This window comes from Silurus meridionalis, chromosome 19 (assembly GCF_014805685.1).
Source record: "Silurus meridionalis isolate SWU-2019-XX chromosome 19, ASM1480568v1, whole genome shotgun sequence".
Classification (NCBI taxonomy): Eukaryota; Metazoa; Chordata; class Actinopteri; order Siluriformes; family Siluridae; genus Silurus; species Silurus meridionalis.
The window spans coordinates 5,660,900-5,681,646 of record NC_060902.1 but is presented as its reverse complement, the minus strand read 5'-3'; the positions used below and the strand labels follow the sequence as shown (position 1 = coordinate 5,681,646).

At 37.2% G+C, this 20,747-nt stretch overlaps 1 protein-coding gene across 1 annotated transcript in view; it reads left to right on the top strand.

Moving 5' to 3' along the window:
• Positions 1 to 20,277, top strand: part of podxl2 (podocalyxin-like 2) — a 32,787-nt gene extending 12,510 nt beyond the window's left edge. Inside the window, exons 3-8 of the mRNA XM_046875613.1 lie at positions 2,279 to 2,937; positions 3,800 to 3,874; positions 11,123 to 11,279; positions 15,767 to 15,828; positions 15,921 to 16,100; positions 16,828 to 20,277. Of these exons, the coding sequence (XP_046731569.1) occupies positions 2,279 to 2,937; positions 3,800 to 3,874; positions 11,123 to 11,279; positions 15,767 to 15,828; positions 15,921 to 16,100; positions 16,828 to 17,031 (1,337 nt within the window). The 3' untranslated portion in view covers positions 17,032 to 20,277. The remainder of the gene's footprint in view (positions 1 to 2,278; positions 2,938 to 3,799; positions 3,875 to 11,122; positions 11,280 to 15,766; positions 15,829 to 15,920; positions 16,101 to 16,827) is intronic.
• The last annotated feature ends 470 nt before the right edge of the window (positions 20,278 to 20,747 follow it).

Sequence of the window (20,747 nt, the reverse complement as noted above, 5' to 3'; positions counted from 1 at the left end):
CTTTATGTTAACTCTAACTTTATTACTACTTTAGCAAATTGGCTTTAGCACTTTGTTCAGCACATAGGTTCTACCTGGTAGTGGTTAGGTGGTATATAATAAAGTTTGAATTGAAACTGAATTGAATAACAGCTTTACACATGATATCTGAAACTGTTTGTTTCTCGAAACATTCAGTTGAAATACTTTGCCATGCCTCTTGTAAAACTTCACTTACAAACTTACTTCACTTACTTCCTCACTAGTTGGATAGTGGATGCTTCAATTCATTTTCTTGTTGTATGGGGAAGTTGCTTCCAATTACCCGCAGTCCAGGTCGAATTGCATGGCGCTGAAGTATGGATTGTAAGACGTGTTGATTCAGTATTCCCTTTTTCAAACAATAAGTCTTCAACCTTCCCTGCTCCAAACCAACCCTAAATCATTAAGCTTCCACCATGATGCTTGACTGTGGGCATGCTGAAATCTTCTCTCCTGTTCTCTGTCTTACACCAGTTCGTGTCAAAATGTCTAATTTGAACTCATCTGAACACAAAGAATTATTTGTCATATTCCATCCGATTTTCGTGTTTTTGCCTTAGTTTCCTGGTGGTCTAGTGGTTAGGATGTGGCGCTCTCACCGCTGCGGGCTGGGTTCCATCCCCGGTCAGGGAACCAACCCCAGCCATTAGAGTTGCACTAACCTTAGTGCCGGTCTCAAGCATGGATAAATGGGGAGGGTTGTGTTAGGAAGAGCATCCAGCGTAAAAACATGTGCCAAATCAAACATGCGGATGGTCCGCTGTGGCGACCCCTAATGGGAGAAGCCGAAAGAACGTTTTACCTAGTTTGATACATAAAAAAGTTTTTTAAGTAAAAAAAACGTGTTTTTCAAACATTTGCACTTTATACATGAAGCATTTTCTAAGCATTGACCATTACCATTGTTCTTTTGTTCGTTCCTTCCAAAATCCTTTTTTCTTGTTCCCTATCAAAAGTGTAATTCAATTTGCATGCTTCTTTGGATCCTCCCCTTGACACAAGCAATGTTTCTTCCAAGATCCTGTGCTACCATGAAAAATCATTTCTTATTTTCATGACTTCTTCATCATTTCTTTATTTTCATGAGTTCTTGATTTAATAAAAAGAACAAAAAAGCCAAGATTTTAAAAAAGTTTGTATTTTATTTACTTGAAAGAGGTGGTGGGTTTAGTTCTGATAGTCAATATGTCAGTGCTTGTATTGTGATGAATATGTAGACTAAGCTAGCTGCACATACCTATTTTGAAATTTGTGTCTGTGATAAAGTACTAATGTAGATATAAAACTGTTTTATAATAAGAATCTAACCCCTCTTCAAGACAATTCACAATTACAAAGCTGCTACGATACCATTATGTTCAGACTGTAAATGGTATATTATGTGGTTGGAGGTTGGAGGTTATGTGATTCATGCCACCTTATGTAACAATTAGTCTTTAATTAGTTAATTGCTAAGCAATTAGTAGACATGGTTTAGGCAGGCTTGAGTACAGCTTTGTTGAGGTGTGTGTGTGTGTGTGTGTGTGTGTGTGTGTGTGTGTGTGTGTGTGCACTAATAGCTAATAGGTTTGTTCCCCTCATCTAAAACTTGTACCTTGCGGAGAGTAAGAGAAAAGAAGAAACCCAGAAAAAGAGAGAATTAAAAAAAAAAAGAATAAAACTTTATAGCTGATGTCTTAATTCACGTTGTTACAGGAGAAAGGTTTCGTGAGCCAACTGTATTGACAGCTTCCCTCACACTGCCTTCATATTTTACTTTTTATGCTTAAAGGGTTTGTCTATAAAAAAGTTTGTGAAATATAGCAATGGATTGTGGAGAGGTAATAAAGTATATTATATTATATTATATTATATTATATTATATTATATTATATTATATTATATTATATTATAAAATAATACATTACATTACATTATATTATATTATATTTTATTATATTATATTGTATTATAGTAAAGTATGCAGTATGTCTTTGCCCATCCATCCATCCGTCCATCCATCCATCCATCCATCCATCCATCCATCCATCCATCCATTTATCCATCTCTCTCTCTCTCTCTCTCTCTCTCTCTCTCTCTCTCTCTCTCTCTCTCTCAATCTCTCTCTTTCTTTCTCTATCCATCCATTACTTTGACACTCCAATCTAAATTCTGCTCTTATTTTTAATAGAATTCAATTGCACAGCATAACTGATAATTGCCTGAAAAGTAAATGAACACAGTACACACAACTCCTTTTCCCAATTTCCTCTCTCAGGTTACAATCCATCCTCCAATCGTCCTTCTTCTCTCACCCTTCGCAAGGCTCCCAAGAAGCATAATGCCTCCTCATCCTTCTTCCTCCCAGCAGTTAAAGCTCCAGACACCGAACTGTGGCAGAGGGAGTTTGAGGCCAGCGGTTTTCCAGTACATTCTTCCTCTCCACTGTCTACTACGGCTGCCGCTCCGCTCATACGCTCCGTCACTGACACACACTCCTCCATCACTGAGTCTATGGCTGGGTTCTTTGGACCAAACAGCCGCCTGCCTGAGGCCACAGCTGGTGCTGACAGTCCCGAGGAGGACTTTGATGAAGGAAGAGAGAACATTCTCACCCAGGCACCTACCATTCCAGAAATAGGGGTGTTCCCTAGTCAAGTGCCCTTACAGCCTGATGATTCCCACCAGGATGATTCAGATGAACAGGAGGAAAATGAGGAAGTTGTGGTGTTCCCAACTGAGGTAGATGGACAGGAGGTAGATGTTTGGAAGCCACCATCATCAGCAGATTCAGACACACCTATTGTGGCCTTCACTGAAACAGCCTGGCATGAAGCAGGGGAGGAGGATGAGGAGTCAGAAGAGTCGGAGCTTCGTCACGGAGGCACTGATTATCTGTCAGAGACGGACCTGCATGGTTCCCAAGAAGCAATGCAGGTAGATAAATGGATGGATAAATAGATAAATGGATGGAGCAAAAAGTGGTTATATGGGTAGGTAGATAGGTGGAATAGGGTATTTGGTTTGGATGGATGAGGAGGTTTCAAAGATGAATTAGTGGGTGGGTGGATGCTTATATGGACTGAGCAATAGACAGTTTTATGTATATATGAATGGATTGATGGGTGATGGGTGTGTGGGTGTGTATATTAATTAATGAATGGATGGATTGGTGGGTTCTTGGGTGGATAAAGGTGGATAAATAGATGAATTTCATGGATGTATAAATGTATGGACTGATCTTGTTTTTGTAGCGGAATAAAACTTGCAATTTTGGCGTTTTAGCGATTTTTCGGATGAGTAGCTGACCTGTTTAAGGTCAAAAGAACAAATTCTGCCAAAAGTAACAATAGATAATACACAACCATTTTCCCAACAGTATATAATTTAGGCCATTTTAGTTAAAAAAGATAATAATATAAAAGCATTATTATATAAAATATAATAATAATAGAAAGCACTAAAAGATAAAATTAGGTGTAACTTTTTACAGTTACAGTATATCATAAGTTATCTAAACCTGAACTTAATAAGTTAAAATAGAAGAGAGAAGTTTTTGAGCTTTCATGTTTGGCTGAATGGATTTAACAAGGTACATTAGTGTCATTTCTCCTGATATTTCATGACATTTTAATCTTGTGAACATCCTGTCTGTCAGTAATGAATGGTGCTACTGATTTTAAATTATTTACTACTTTATATGACTAATGTTAATAGAAATTGTGAAATATCACTTTCAATGACACATCTATCTCCCATCTGTCACCTTTTATTCCATTCTGTCTTTTTCTTTCTATAGGTAATTTGTGTCGACTGGAGTGACATGGCAGGAAAAGGCTATGTCGTCCTGAACATGTCAGAGGATTATGATTGTGTAAGTTTCTGTCTTTTCTAATTTTGCTATTCCCATATATAGCATATTTCATAATGTTGCAGGTAGAACAGTTTTTATCTGTTGTCCTTGGTAATCTTTAGGCTTTGCCGTGTGTCTTATTGAGGAGTGTGAAAACCACAGGCTTATCTTATGACAGTGAATGAGAGAGGCTTCTGACTGACAGGATTAACTCTGTGTGTGGCTGGTTCTGTGATGATAAATGGCACACACGTTCAAGCCATCTATCTTGTCTCACTGCTGCTGGATCATTGGTATTCGACTAAAATGATGACATTAACAGTTACCTTTTAATGTTTGTAATAATTTTATGGTGGCTTTACCCTTGTCCAGAGTGACTTACAATTATCTCTCTTTTATATAAGTGTGCAATTGAGGTTTTTGAGACTTGTTTAAGGGCCCAGCTGTGACAGAATAGTGGTACTCAGAACATTCCAATCCATAACCCAGTTCAGTGAGATTGTGAAATCCCAGCACCACGAAGCTGCTATGGCTGGCCCCTTTGCGCAAGGCCCAAAAACCTCAATTGCACACTTATATAAAAGAGAGATAACTGTATATCACTCTGGATTAGGATGTCTGCCAAATGGGATAAACGTAAATAAGACAATTTGATAGATATGCCTCAACAGAGGCTCCGCTACAGGGGCTCCAGTGATTCATGCTTATAAAACAAGACAATGTATTATATCCTGTTTACTGTATTTTCTCAAGTACCATGTTCATTCAGCATCTGCACCACTGTCCAAAAACGGCAAACACTGTAACAAGACATTAGAAAGCATTTAAAGGACATTTACATACAGATTATGTTTGCAGTTATATTCAACTTTTATGTGTCTTTTATATAAAATAGTGTTTTATGCATTGTTGATATTTTAGGGGCAGATTTTCCTGCAGTATTTGGGGGTAGAACTACTGGGAATATTAAAACCCCTCTAACATGCTGACAGCTCTGTTTCTCCAGAAAGAAACAAACAAAAAACTGCCTTCTGTTAGACGTTGTATTGGTGCACAGAATACATAAGAGAATGCACAACTACATGCAGCATTTCAGCTATGGAGCTAAATAATCTATTATAATCTATAACATTATAATAACCTTATAACCTGCTGTCATTGGTATCGGTGCATCAAAGTGATTTCAAAGACTGGAAAACTCTTTTCAAAGGTCAAACTTCAGTATTTTAATTATAAGAAAATGTATAAGAAAAACATAAAAAAGGAATTTATCCCATTTTCTCCCAATGTACCTATCTTTACCAAGGACCAACCTCTCCAATATCACACTAGCACATGCTTCTGTTGCGCCATATAAAAACAGGCATTGCATCTTTTTAAGATCCTTTTTTAAATTCTACGTAAAACGAACTAAACTTTAATCCCTTTTGGAATAATGCCATCTTTCCCACAAGTAGAACATGGCCAACTGAGTGACTGTGCCATTCAGGAATTTCCCAATTGCCAATTTCTGGTTGTGCTCCTCTGCAGTTCAAGCTGAGCAAAATGAGAAAAAACTAATAAAGCAAAAGAAACAAAGCTAAACATTAATGCCTTTTACATCCAGGATTGCCACATGACACCTGAATGCATGCTACTAATCATCTCCATGCTGAGATTTATAAACAATCTCACATAGTGATATAAAACACCTACCTGCATAAGTTATTTGAATGAATCCCTTCATCCTGTGGCATTCTCTTTTTCCTTTTTGCATTCGTCTGTGTACATGATGGTTGTTATTATAGATTGCGTATTCCCCTGACATACCAAACATTATTAATTGCAGCAGCAGTTATTTATAGTGTTGTTCCCACTAGTCAGAAGCATTTTGTTTGCTTTTCTACATTTGGGTTGGATTGTCCCCACAGTTCATGTGCTGCCAAACGGGTAGCTACTGGACTTATGCAGTAAGTGTATCAGTCTCTTTGAACACCAGGCTGGGCTACATTTATGTATTTACTGCGTTGACAGAGACCATTACAAGGTTTATCTGTTTTTCCAATCCCAGACTAAATCTCGAGGGTAGTGTTGATGTGCCTTGATTGGCTTGTGATTTGGATCAGTCTCTGGACAGAGCCTACACATCAGATCCCTGGGTCTTGATGAATATGACATAGGTCATAGATATAAAACAATTTTTTTATGTTTTATGTATTCATTTATTTATATGTTTGTGGACTTGCCGTTCAGCCTCTTTGAACTAAGGTGGTGTTTTTTTCCTCTGATGGTTGGTGACATCAGGATGATAACATATTTGAATAGCTGGATACTGTGTGCTCCCAGTAAGGGGCTGCCATCCAGAACACACCCACCATCATTTACAGTGTATCCCACATACACTGTGGCTTTTGAGCTTATAAAAACCTAAGACAAGAAAAGATACGAGTGACGTTCATGTCAAACAGGGACTTTTGAGTTTATAAAATAAAAGAACAAATTTCAAGGAGTGAAAACTGCATTTATTTTTCGACATACTCTCCTACTACATTTATACACTTATCCCAGTGCTTAACTACTTCCCGGATTCGTCATAAAAAAGATTTGTCATTAGGTTTGAGCCACCCTAGGTCATCCTAGGCCTGCTTCACTTCGTCATCAGGGAACCACCACAACTGGGATCGTCACTGACCGACGTATGGCCATCTTTGAAATGATTAAACCATGTGTTAATCCGGCTCCGCTTCTCACCACAGTACTGTGCTTGAATTCTTCTGTAGATATCTGTGGTTTTTGCATTCGTTCAAAAGAAATGTAATCGCCACACCCTTTTCATGCACGCCCTGTCACTGTTGTCTGCCATCTTGATTAATAGACTCTGGACTGGCCTGCGACATGTATGCCTCTTATCAGTAATCAGACACATTAGCCACTACGTGTAGTACCGAGCATCCATTTTTGTACCTGTTGTACTAAAAGTCCCGATTTGACTTGAACGTAACATCAAAACAGTTTGCACTGGCCATCGGCATTAGGCTAGATCAGTATCGGTTGTGGATGCTCTGACTGCAGTATTGTCAGTGATCCCTGTAGGTTTCTCAGAACTGTGTGCCTTACAGAAGTGGGTCATCCGCATGCAGCTGGATCAGAAAAAGTATTTGTCTCAGCAAAAAGGTCCTCGAGTATTTGATGACTGTGAAAAACATCTTGCAGAATGAGTCTGGCTGGGTGCGAGATAATCATCACAGCCTTTTCTCATTATAGAAGGTCATGATATATTGTCAAAACATATCAAAAACCTGTGATTGAGGTCAGTCTATTTGGAGGTTAAACATCTCAGATGTTGACATGTGCTGTTCTGGTCAGAAAACCATGATGTTATCTTTTGGCTGAATCCAGGTTTCTGTAGTGGATTATGACACCAAACTTTGTCAATTCTATAGAGTTTGGGTTTGGGCTACTGGGTGCAATTTAGTGTGACAAAGATAGAGGTAATGTGTCCAAATCACATTTTGTCAGATCTATTATGGCTGCTGTATTCTGGAAGGTTGTTTATTGACCTACTGAAATATCCAGGTGGCAAGACACTACGGTATTCCAATTCATATTTGACCCAGGCATGTACTAGTTTTTACACATCTTATAGTGATGTTATCTTTCTAATTCTGGCAACCATCTAAGATAAAATGGTCTATCTGTGTAATATATGAGTTTCAGAAGAAAATTTGAAGTCGGTGATTACACCGTGGCCTTCCCTGCAGTGCATGATGTAACTGAAAGGTTCCCAGGTTCATTCTCGAATGTGTTATTTCATTATCTGCATGAGCACCATATTACGTTCATTCAGTAAATGTAAGAAACCCCGAAGGAATATAAAAATATTGCAGCGTTTAAAATTGTCTTTAATATTTAATGCTCATTAATTATTGCAATGTAATGACCTTAATGGTATAACTATCTCTGATTCGCCATAATAGGAATGTACCAGCACATTGTTAATGCCTCAGTATTTTCCCATCACTGATATTTATATGTTCTGGCTCTCTCTATCTGCAGTAACACACAGTTCCAGCAGTAGCACACAGTTTCTTTAATCACATTCTCTGTCAATGCTACTGCAGCAGGCTGGCTACAAACCACACACACACACACACCTCTCTCTCTGTCCACACCCACTCCAGAATAGCAAGACTCGAGGTGCTCGTTCATCGTCATGGCAACTGCCAGGCATGTAATTACAATCAGCATGACATTCGGTATTTTGCATTGAACATCTGCATGCCACAATCGATGGCATGCCAACTAGAGGAGGGTCCACCGGGTATAAAGAAGTATTAACAAACAAATGCTGCAGAGAAAATAATGATCAACTTTATGTTTGTAAATTGAAGCACAATGAAACCGGAAAGAAAAAAACACCTAGTAAAATCTAAAAGAAATACCAGGGTGACATTCTTTAAACAATTTTTAATAGGCTGTATAAAGCAATGCAAATCTCTCCCTCTTGACTTTCAACTCTTAGTACTGTTAAAGGCCTATCAACTGATTGTGGGATACAGAAGTATGGGCTATAATTATTTTTAAAAAGAATGATTTCACAGAAGTGGAAAAGATTGAGTTTAATCCAGAATAAAGGCCAGTCTTCCTCTCTTAGACGTGTCCCCCAGATCCTGTTTAGCCAAATGAATCATCACTTGACACAGCAGGATTTGAGGCAATTAGACTGCAAATTAGAAGTCTGCTTTGGCACAAGGATAACCAGCATATGTGGTCATGACTGAAAAAATGGCTTAGAAAACTCAGACCACGCAAGGACTTTCTTGTCTCTTTCTGCCTTTGCGAGGGAGTATATTTCTTTTTTGATTCATTTTGACAAATTCAGTGCACACAATGTTTTATTGCTAGTAAGGCACCTTTAAAGAAATACAAATAAATTTAAAAAACAACAACACAGTTTGCACAATACTTTAGCATGGTCTCACACTGTATTGTTACAGATTTCATTTGGCATATACATTGGATTCTGGACCTACTGTAACAGTCCGGGTCTTTTAAAATGCCACAAGTGTTTATAGCTTTTATAAAGTAAGTGTATCTGTTGAACTTCTCAGACAAACCAAAACAATAACTGGAACTACCAATACAAATATTCTATTGTTCATTGTTTTATTAATGAACAAAATAATTGAATAACTGATCAATTACTGTGGTTTCCAGAAGAAAACAAACCATTTTGGTACATTGCTATTGGAGCATAATCACCTTCAGGTTAATAATCATATCACAATTGTATCGGTAATGGATTTAAAGCTGTTTTTTTTTTTTGTCCAATACAATGCAGGTTTCGGTGCACTCTGAACTCTTGACAATAAAATTGCATTTGTAATGTGTAAATCTCACTAGACAGAAAAAACCACATAGGAGTCTGGGCTTTATTCAAGTTTTTTGGGGAAAGCAAGCTTGAATAGAACCCTGGACAAAGTACACCAATCCTCAACTTGAGAAAAAGTATCAAAGGACGTTGACTTTTCAGTATTAAAGTATCAAAAGGCAAAGTACTGATCTACTGAGCTACATTTAAAAAATGTATGCGTCAATGTTTAATTTTTCTGTGCATCATACTTTCTAAAGAGAGAGTTTTCGGTTGTTCCAGGCATACAGTGAGAAAACCTTGGTCTCATGTACACCGTTTTGGTCGCACAACAGGATCTCATTTAACACAACTTGTAAGCTATGAGAAACGGCATGTTTTTCTGAAATTCAGTATAATAAAATGTAAGCTATTTAGAAGTAAAATGTAATGGAGTAGAAGTAAAATACAGTTACTTGAAAAATGTTCTTAACTACAGTAACAATGTAAAAATACTTTGCTACCACCCACTCTTGACAAATAGACATGACTATAGGTTTTCTCTGATCTGATTTTTTCCCACTGATTTTTTTTATTATTTAACCTGAAGCTTTTAAAGTAATATGCATTTAAATGTAGCCTATTTTTAAGCACATTGTTTGTTTCTTTCTGTTGTTTCACCGAATCTGAGTCACTCAGTGTTGTTGAGTAACTGGCGGGGGTAGATGGACAGAGAACTTTGTCCATTTTGTTATTTAACTCCTACACTAGTGCTGTATTTCAGGATAATTAAAAAAAAGACTAAAATAGGATGTACACTGTTACTTTAGATATGATTGAACATAACCATCAGTAACTTTTCAAATCTAAAAAGGTGAAAAAAAAATCTATTAGTTTAGAGGAAGAAAAATGATTAGAGGAAAATTCATAATATTACTTTGCAAAATAAATGATCAAAACAAAATAAAGGAGATTACGTATTAAAATTTAGGTTTCTCTCACATACCTATTTGTAAATCAAGCAACTGCACAGAAAAATCTCTGATCTAGCTGCAGGTTTCTTAAATTAGACATTACAGTGCCCCTGTGTACAAATCAAGCTTTAATGGTTACATTAGTACCTGACTTTACAACCTTGTGGCTGAAGAGTGTGTTTGCGGCACCACAAATCTCCACAAACACACACTTAAAACTAGTGAAGCATCTCGCAACAGCAAATGGGGACTAATGGTGGAATGGGATGTTCAAAAACACACATACAATCTTGTGCTCAGGTGTCCACAAACGTTCATTCATATAGTGTATTTACGTTCATGTTCTGACATTCCTGTGATTTTCAAGTACTCAAAAAATAAAAAAGCAGACATGGTGCCTTTCTACTCTTTTCTTCCATTTTTATTTTAGATGAAAAATAATTAAATTAAATAATTTAAATAAAAATTTAATAATTTGGTCTATGTATAATATTATATATAAAATGATATAAAATGAATAATTAAAAAGGCTAGGTACAATTATCAGTGTAAATGAATGAGAGGTAAGGATACTTCAAGGCTCTTCTCTGTTCTGGCACCGAGGTGGTGGAATGAACTTCCCCATACAGCGGAGTCCCTGAATATCTTCAAGCGACGGTTGAAGACCTACCTCTTCCTGAAACACTTAAATTAGCACTTTCCAAATTTGCTTCATAGAATTCAAGAGTTATATTTATATTAAGTTTGTAATCTAACGTACCAGTGGAGATTTATTCATTGCCAGAAACTCAAAGCACTTTTGTACGTCGCTCTGGACAAGGACGTCTGCTAAATGCCGCAAACGTAAATGTAAACGCAAAACGTCTTTTTTATGGGGTACTGGCACAAACTCTTTGTTTGTCAGTTTGATAGCTGGTTTAATATACAGTGTACGTGTGTGTTTGTGTGTCCATGTGCATGTAACAGGAAAAGTTTCGTGAGGAGAGTGGTGACAGGCTGCTGGAGATGCTGGAGAGCACATTCTCCAGGAAGATGAACACTCCCCAGGGCTTGTGGCTCATCTCACTCAGCAAACCCACCAAACAGGAACACCAGCTTCTCATGACAATTGGCAATGAACAGGGTAACACATCTTTTTATTGGATCAGCACAGATGCTAAAGAATCATCAATCCACATTATATGTATTTCAGACCTACAGATTATCTTAATTATGTTGCCTAAGCACAACCCGTGCTTGTATATGCAGTACTTGCATACTTGAAATATATCAAGACAGCTATGAATCAATACCATTTATTCTCTTTATACTACTGCAATCTTTTACCAGACAATAACAAACCTACCTACACTGATCAATAAATGCTTGCTAACTTCACTTCGATAGTTGCCATTGGCTAAAATAGGATAATGACTATACAGCATTAAAAAAAATCTCTAAAGCAATTCACATATATTTGAATACAAACACATGCAAATCTTTCAGAGTGGACATTTCCTTTACCTTACAGTGTTTTTTGAACAAGAATACTTTAACACATTATAGTAGTAGATGCAATACTCGAACATTTGAAGCAGTGAAATTTCTTTCTTGTGCAGTACTAATATGGAAATGTTTTTTTACTAATCGTGATCATGATTACTTACCAACAGTACATTGTAATCATTACAATTCAATCTCTGCACTCCATCATTGCACATCATGCTCTATTTTTATGCACCAGGAAAACAATATTCGATCTTTCCTAATGCATCTTTAATCATGCTAATCTGATTGTGTGGAAGATGATCATAGACGTTTTATCTCCATGTGGAAAAAGAGCTTGGGGCTGATAAATTGACTTGCCGTGTCTTATTCAATCACAAATGCCTGCGTTCTTTTTCTGCTTTCTTTACTAAAGCAGAGTTCCTTTAACAAATCCAAGAATGCAATTACGCAGGATTTAACACAATAAGCCCTCAAGGGCAAGCATGACGGTGATTTTATAACATGCAATTTGGTCCTTAGGCATAAAACCCGCTTAGCCCTGATATAATCACTGTATCGCACACCTTCAAGTCAGCATGTTGCTTTTGGGTTAAATAAATGCTTTAATTCATTATTAATAACATTCCCAATAAACAATTCTTCCCCCAATGCTGTAAGATGTGTTTACCAGTAACATTTGGTTGCTCAGCAGCATAACAGGCATAGATTATTGTGTTAATGTACAGCAATGGGTGGAGTGTAACAGATCTATTTGTTTAAGATTTGGTGCATTGATATAAAATTTAATTATGGTGGTGTGGTCACATCACAGGCTTACAGTAGAGGTCATAAGTTCATGTGCACCTCGCATAAGCTGCAAAATGTTAATAAAAAATGGAGAGTGTATTTGTCTTAAATAAAAAAAAAATATTTAGCAAGATATTATTTTGCTTTTTGGTAAAAACAGCCCAATATTTAGCTTCTGGAAGGCAATGAAAACTAACCATTTCAAAAGATTACACCCCCTGACTATTAATGCATCATGTTGCCTTCTTAAAAATCACTGAATTTGTAATAGTGTACGAGTCCCTCGGTTGTCCTCAGTATAAAAGGATGGGTCTCAAAATCACATGGTCCTAACTGGAAAGGGGTCACGTGCCAAAGGTGCTGGAAAACCAAATAGAGTGCAGTTCCTGGAGAATTTTCCTCAAGAAAAACAGGCAGTTTAACTGCTCAGGACACATAAGGGCTTAATGAACATATATATCACAAAGCATGACAACAGCTATCGATCAAGCATAGAGCCAAGCATATGTAAACATCTCAACTGGTTAATTTGTGTAAATTCGCTTACAGTGCAAAAGTGGATTATTTTGCAATTGATTATTTATTCCAAAATGGATTAAATTAATTATTTTAGTCAAAATTCACAAACAATACCCCATAATGACAACGTGAAAGAAGTGAGTTTGAAATCTGTGGAAATTTATTTTAAAAAAGCGAACAAAAATCACATGTTCACAAGTATTCACATCCTTTGATTGCTCAGTACTGAGCAATACCTCCTCCAGAGGTTTTCATCAAGGACGTTACTGTACATTGCTGCATTCATCTTTCCCTCGATCCTGACTAGTCTCCCAGTTCTTGCCACTAAAAAACATAAATGGGATCTTGGTCACCTCCCTGACTAAGACTCTTCTCCCTTATCACTCAGTTTGGCCAGGCGACCTGCTCTAGGAAGAGTCATAGTGGTTCCCAAATTCCTCCATTAGGGGATAATGGAGGCCACTGTGATTAAGACTAATGCTACAGACATTTTTCTGTACTCTTCCCTAGATCTGTGCCTCGATACAATACTGTCTTGGAGGTCTACAGGCATTTCCTTGAACTTTATGGCTTGGTTTTTGCTCTGACATGCTCTGTTAACTGCGGGACCTTCTATAGACAGGTGTGTGCCTTTCCAAATTATTTCCAATCAACTGAATTTACTACAGGTGGGCTCCAATCGAGTTGTAGAAACATCTCAAGGAAGATCAGTGGAAATGGGATGCATCTGAGCTCAATTTTGAGTGTCATGGCAAAGGCTATGAATACGTACGTACAATGTGATTGTTCTTGTTTTTTTTAGATTTCAAACAAACTTCTTTCACATTGTTATTAGAGGGTATTGTTTGTAAGATTTTGGAACATAAAATGTGGAAAAAGTGAAGCACTGTCAATAATTTCCAGATGCACTATATTATTGTGTCTCATGGAAAAAAAAATAGCTTATCTAGGGCACCACAACAAAAGACCAAAATGCAATTTTTATGAGTTTTTCCAAATTCTGCAAGATGCATATGAAGCTGTTTTGGGCATCAACTTCATATCAAGGGTTTTACAAAGTTTTTGAATGTGGCACAAAAATTAGTTTCTTTCTTGTAGATCGTAGGAATTAAGCCAAAATATTCATGTGGGAAAATATTTTATGGTCTGAGGAGACAAAGATTGAACTTTTTGGCCATGATTCTAAAAGGTATGTTTGTGCAAAGCATCATCCAAGAAACACTATACCAAACATGAAGCATGATGGTGTTAACAGTGCTTTGAGGCTGCTTCTCTTCAGCTGGGCCAGGTGCACTTGTCAAAATAGATGCGAAAATGAATAGCTCAAATGGCAATACATTTTGACACAAAACCCTTTGGCCTCTGTTTAAAAAGCTGAAAGTAAAGAGGAATTTTACATTTCAGCATGACAATGAACCAAAGCACACATCAAAATCAACAAAGACATGGCTTCAGAAAAGCATAATCAAAGTCCTGAAATGGCCCAGCCAGAGCCCAGACCTAAAACCCTTTTAAAAACTTATGAAATCACCTAAGAATATACCATAACAAATATACTATGCTATACACAGGAGATCCCCTCACAATTTAAAGGAACTTGAACCTTTTTTGCAAAGAAGCGTGGGATAAAATTCCAAAGTCTAGATTTGTAAGGCAAATAGAAACTTATTAGCAAAAGTTTTTTACTGTAATAAAAGCAAATGGTGCTTTCATGAAGTGTGTATATATATATATATATATATATATATATATATATATATATATATATATATATATATATATACCGTATTTTTCGGACTATAAGTCGCTACATTTTCCCCACGTTTTTAACCCCACAGCTTAAATAATGAATCGGCTAATTTATGGATTTTTCCTGGGTTTTTCCCGGTTTCACAAACTTCAAGCCAAAAAACTTACATAAATAAACTTTCCAGAGAAATAAAGTAGTTGTGAAAGGAAGGAGGAAGACAGTGAACAATGACTTACTTGGTAGGCTACTGTTTAGATACAAGCCGTTGTAGCGTATTGAGTCTGGGTCATGGGAGAGCTCGCTAACTCCAGAACAGAAATCATATAAGCACAGACAGGTTTCCAAAACTCGTGCTTTTTTATTTTTCTTTGCAACAGCGTTACAGGTTAGTCAAAGAAACTTAGAAATGAGCATCAGAAAATAAAAAGGACATATTCCTCCGTCTCCACACACGCAGTAACACTGGAAGAATGCAGTGCCGGTCTTTTCCCAAAATACCGCTATGCTCCTAATAGAAGCGCAACATATTTCACCCGTTACACCATGTGTAACGTGTCTTTCGTTAAAGCCTGTGTAAAGTACATCAGTGTAGACGTGTAGGCTTATAGACAGGTGCGGCTTATTTATGTTAAAAAATAAAAAAAATTGTCAAATTCAGGGCTTATATAAGGGTGCGTTTTATAGTCCGGAAAGAAATATTTTTATAGATATATACACAGTATCTCACAAAAGTTAGTACACCCTTAACATTTAAGTAACCATTATATTATATCTTCAAAAGAGACAATTCAATAGAAATGAAGCTTGGAAATACTTTAGAGTAGACAATGTGTAGCTTGTATACACCTACCAAATTTTATTTTTATATTATTGTCCCTTGAGAAGAGATGGTTTAAAAAATAAATAAATAAATACATTTAAAATATATATAATGTATGTCCATTTGCCTTATAATAGCATATAATATGTTTATATAAAATGGAGTGCAAATTTAAATAATTTGAATACAAAATGATTACTTATACCAGTAACACTATAATATCGAATTCTTCATTTCCTCCCATTAGGTGTCATTGTTACTAAAGAGGTGCTGTCAATGCTGGGAGAAGTAAGGAGAGGATTAAACGAGGTATAAAAATCCACCCTGTATCTGCTGATTGCTCTCTTACATAATGGCTTTCTGTGATTACATCCTGGCAATTAATAGAATTTGCATTTTAGATTGGCATTCAGAACTTCTCCAGCGTGAGCACATGTCACTCCAGGCCCAGCCAGACACGCAGCGATTACGGCAAACTGTTTATCGTGCTAGTGATCATTGGCTCGGTGTGTGTTATCATCATTGCATCTGGGCTCATCTACATCTGCTGGCAGCGCCGCCTTCCTAAAATGAAGAGCATGGTAAGTGGTTGCTCATAACCGTCCTAATCAGACGTTCTGGAATCTTCTAGCTAACCTACAGCTGTATTGTTGTCTACAATAATATACAACCAGGTTTTTATTTTTATTTTTTTATTTCAAGTTTCATATCATTCAATTAAGAAATGGTGAAAGTATGAACTGCACGAGGCCAACCTTGTTCAACGTGATAGATAGACAGATCGATAGATAGATAGATACTGTGACCATGTCAATTTCACTTTGGGCAACATAGGGACATAGGCCACACCCACTTTAATGAAACTGACAGGCTCAGAGGTAAAACCTCCTTCACAGGAATAAACAGACACAGAGACCATGTCCATTTCACTAGGACAGATATGTACATAGGTCGTACCTACTTTACTGAAACCGAGGCACAGAGGCCACACGTTCTTTACTTCAACAGTACTGACCGAGAAAAAGTCTGTGCCTCCCTACAGCGACTAACAATCTCAGAAATTACAGTTTTTTTTTGTTGCCGATAATAATCACAGATGCTGGTACTGCATGGCACAAATGCTATGCCCCTTTCACTAAGACAAATATAGACATAGATTACACACCCCCTTTACTTGTGTTAACAAATGTTGTGCCTTATTTACTGAGACTTAATAGGCACAGAGGCCACATCTTCAGTGTACCAGCTTTTCACATAATATCTTATTTATGTAACAGACTGCATGTTTATTTTTTGTGTTGTCACAAGTCACGTGGCGAGGAACTGCATTTTGTGGAGAACGGCTGCCATGACAACCCCACGCTGGACGTGACGAGTGACGGCCAACCGGAGCCACAGGAGAAAAAGCACAGCACCAACGGCGTGCCAGCAGGCACTGGAGCTTGGCAGGGCATGCCGAACAAGTCAGGCAAGGACGAGGAAGACAATCAGGAGGAGGATACTCACCTCTAATAAGGAGCAGATCAAAGTGCGAGCGGAAAAATTGTTAGAAAAGTAAGGTATTCCATCAGGGCACAGAATACCACAGCTTTTTTTTTTTCCAACTACCTGCTGAATATTTAGAGTAATTGTCTTTGGCTTGTACGGTCTTTTATTTATCTGCACCAGTGAAAGCACGTTCATGTTCAATCAGAGTGCTGTGGGTTGATTAACAGTGCAAGCGCAAAGAGGCCTCGTTAAAAAAAAAAGTTAGCCGTACTAATAGAGGACAGTTTCGTTCCAGGGTGCAAAGCTACTAGAAACATGTATGGAAAAACCTGCCAGATTCAGTAAGTCTTGCACTGTCAGAACTCCACAGGATAGCAGTATTCTGTAGGATCTTTAATGCATAATAATGTATCTCAACTTGCTTTACAGTACACGCATATCCTGTTTTCTTTTCGTATGAATGCATCTAGTGCAATTTTCCAAGCAGTACATTAGCGCAGTGTGTTTTAACATGGTAAAGTTGCAGCCAGCTGGCCTTGAACCTGGCTCTTTAATCGCTTGTTGGAATGGCCTCTCTACAAATGAGATGTTTTTCAGTGTTCTTTGTTTTCAGTGTTATAGTTAAGGTTCTCGTAGTTGCCACTCATTTACAGAGTGGTCTCACACATATTTACTGTAAAAAGATGTACTGCACAGGGCTTACATTTAAAACACGCACTTAAACATTTCATTTTTGTTTGAGTGTTTTTTCATCTTAATGGCAAAATGGAGGTAGAGCAAACATTTAAGAATGAGTGGATGCCGGCGTTTGGTGCATTTTTGCAACCTTTAAATTAATACCCCAGTCATTTTTGACATAATGTCCAATACATCTGTGTGTATCTAATTACCACGTTTTGCATTATGAAAGAACGAAAAGAAAGAAAAAACAGTTTACGAGAAACTCGTGTGATTCAGGGTAGCCGGTCCACCTACAGACATGCCTTTAGGTGGGAGGAAACTGGAATACATTTAGGAAATCCACCAGTACACAGGGAGAACATTGTATCAATGGTTCTAAAATGGGATTCAGCGACTGCTCTTGATTACTGTACAAAAGAAATGTATTTTCTGTGGTATTTAATGCAGGTACAAATGCAGTGGGCAGGGATTACGTTGAAGAAAATCTGAGTTGAACTTTAATGACTGCTGGTCTATATAAAGTGAAAACCGTTCCCTGTGGTTTACAGTGTAGTCACTTCAGCATAACAGATCATACTGGTATTATTTGTCACACTTTCTTTCACATAGCTCTAATTACAGCATAACAATCAGGGCACAATAAAGATCGGTTACGATGTCCTGATTATGGAAATATTCATTACAGCATGTAGTATTTCTTGACAACACACTGTGTACTACATGGATACATTCAAATAAAATTGATGATTAACAAAGGCTTGTCTCAGTGTTGGAAGTAGCTTTAATTTGGATGGACAGATGCCCCATCAGGGAGTTTTACAGAAATCTTTTCACCCAAAACTTTATTTCCATAACACATACATAGACAAATTTGTGTTAGTTTTAAATGACATTTCGAATGAAACTTAATATTGTGTGAAAATCAGAACTTGTGTAACAATTTGGCCTTCAGATGTTTGTCAGCAGGTTCAAGGATGAGGATTGATACCACACACAGCTAACAGGATCTATTTGTCCAAAATGGCCGCCTGTACAACTGTTTAGCCACATGGTGATATTTGTCTAGTAGATTAGAGAAACAAGTGATGACTTGTCATAATATTAGATGGCAACCGAAAATCTAAGAAAACGATGAAGCTGTTGAGGCAGAGGAATGCAGTGTTCTCTAACGTTTCATTGTTGGCATAATGAAGAATGAAGTGGGGCAGCTATTACACATATATGCTTTAAGACAGATACTCCAGTGTATTCATTATTTCTTTAAATGTTTTAAGTGTTTTTAGTCTGTAAAGACCGACTGGGTTTACCCATTGTTGTTAAAGAATCATTCATTTCAACCCAAAAACTTGTAGTTCTGTCAACTGTTCTAAACCGTGTATGTTTTTTGGGGGAGATGATAAATCGATTATCCACCTCGTTCATGCGTACTACAGTCGTGACGACATCATCTCAGTTACGGATGATTACACGTCATGAAAATTTCTGATATTATGGTTAAAAGAATTTTATCAAGTAGCAATTGGAGCTCAGATCCAGTCAGTGTTTTGCTCCTTGTAATCATTTGACTGTTGCTGGTTTCATGAAGTCTTAGCTGGATGGTAATCAGCTCCATTCTGTCACAGCATCGATTTCAAAATCAGCTGCCTTGAGGTTTTTTGTGTACAAATAATCAGATGATAATTCTATGAATTGTGAACTAAACATTAAATCCTTGTACAAGAGTAAAAATGCTTAGCTCTGATAGCATATGTCTGACAGACACACCTGACAGTAAGTCATACTATCTTCTAAAACCACATCATCGAATAGATTCCAGCTAGATTTTGGGTGCAAGTCCTATTCGGCTACGTGAGAAATGAATACAATAGTAAATAAAGCTTCAGTTAAGTAGAGCTGTACAAATTCTGCCTAATAGAGAAAGTATATTTTTGGTGAAATCATTTCGTTTGTACATATGGCTCCACACGTTAAACGTCACATGGTAATCAATATTTCCGTGTTAAGCTATCTGTAACTGATCTTTATTTACTAGTTACTACAGTTGTGATGTTACACTATATTGATTGTTCCTGTTTTACTAAACCACCTGCTTTATCTATATGACAGTTGACAGTTTGTATGTAATGTACTGATTTAATGTGCATGATATTATGCCGTTATAGTAATATATCCGAAGCACATATCAGACGTTGGCAGTATTAAAACGATCCAAACCGTGGTTATTGCAAAGCTAGATGTCTTGGATAGTTCATTATATCCATTTTCTGTACGCTATTACCTGTATTGTAATAATAATAATAAAAAAAGCTGATTGATCACATCAGAGATCTAGAACAGGCTTGATCTTGATAATCATAGAGTAAGCATAGGGTTTTTTTGGTACTCTACTACTGTAACCGTACAGCTTTGTTTGCAACTGCACTGTTATTTTTTATTTTGATGTTTATCTTGAATGCTTTGTATGGAGATCCTCTTAACCGCTTTGTATGGACCGTTTGTACAGACAAACTCCGAACTCATTGTTATTTATTGTAAGTTTAGGTTTGACCGTTTTTGAAATGCAAGACAATAAATGTTCACAGAAACCAATCTTGTGTTTAAGAATGGTGATTTGTTGGAGGAAGGGGTTAGTTGGGGATAATAGTTTGTCAGACATGTTTTAAATTTTGTATACAACACCGCCACCCTGTGGACAAATCAAATACACCTACTATTCTGGTGCAATGTTTTGTGCATGGCAGTGTGTAACGTAGGTTGCACTCAACTGCAGGATTGACACTCTGTAAAAAAGCTTCTTTTTTTTTTTATATATGAGAGAAATATGAGCATTATAGAGACTTAACATATCAGACATAAAGTGGTCATTTGTTTTTCCACTAGCAGGAGAAAAACATCAGAGTTTAGTTTTGTAACATACCAACAGATGGCAGCACAAGGCTGCATGCACAGTCACAGGGAGCACCGACCAAGTCAGTGTGCCAACAGACATCATCCTGTGTACATCTGGAGCTTTGCGACCGCTGCTATTCTGACCACATGCATTACCATCTATGATTTCA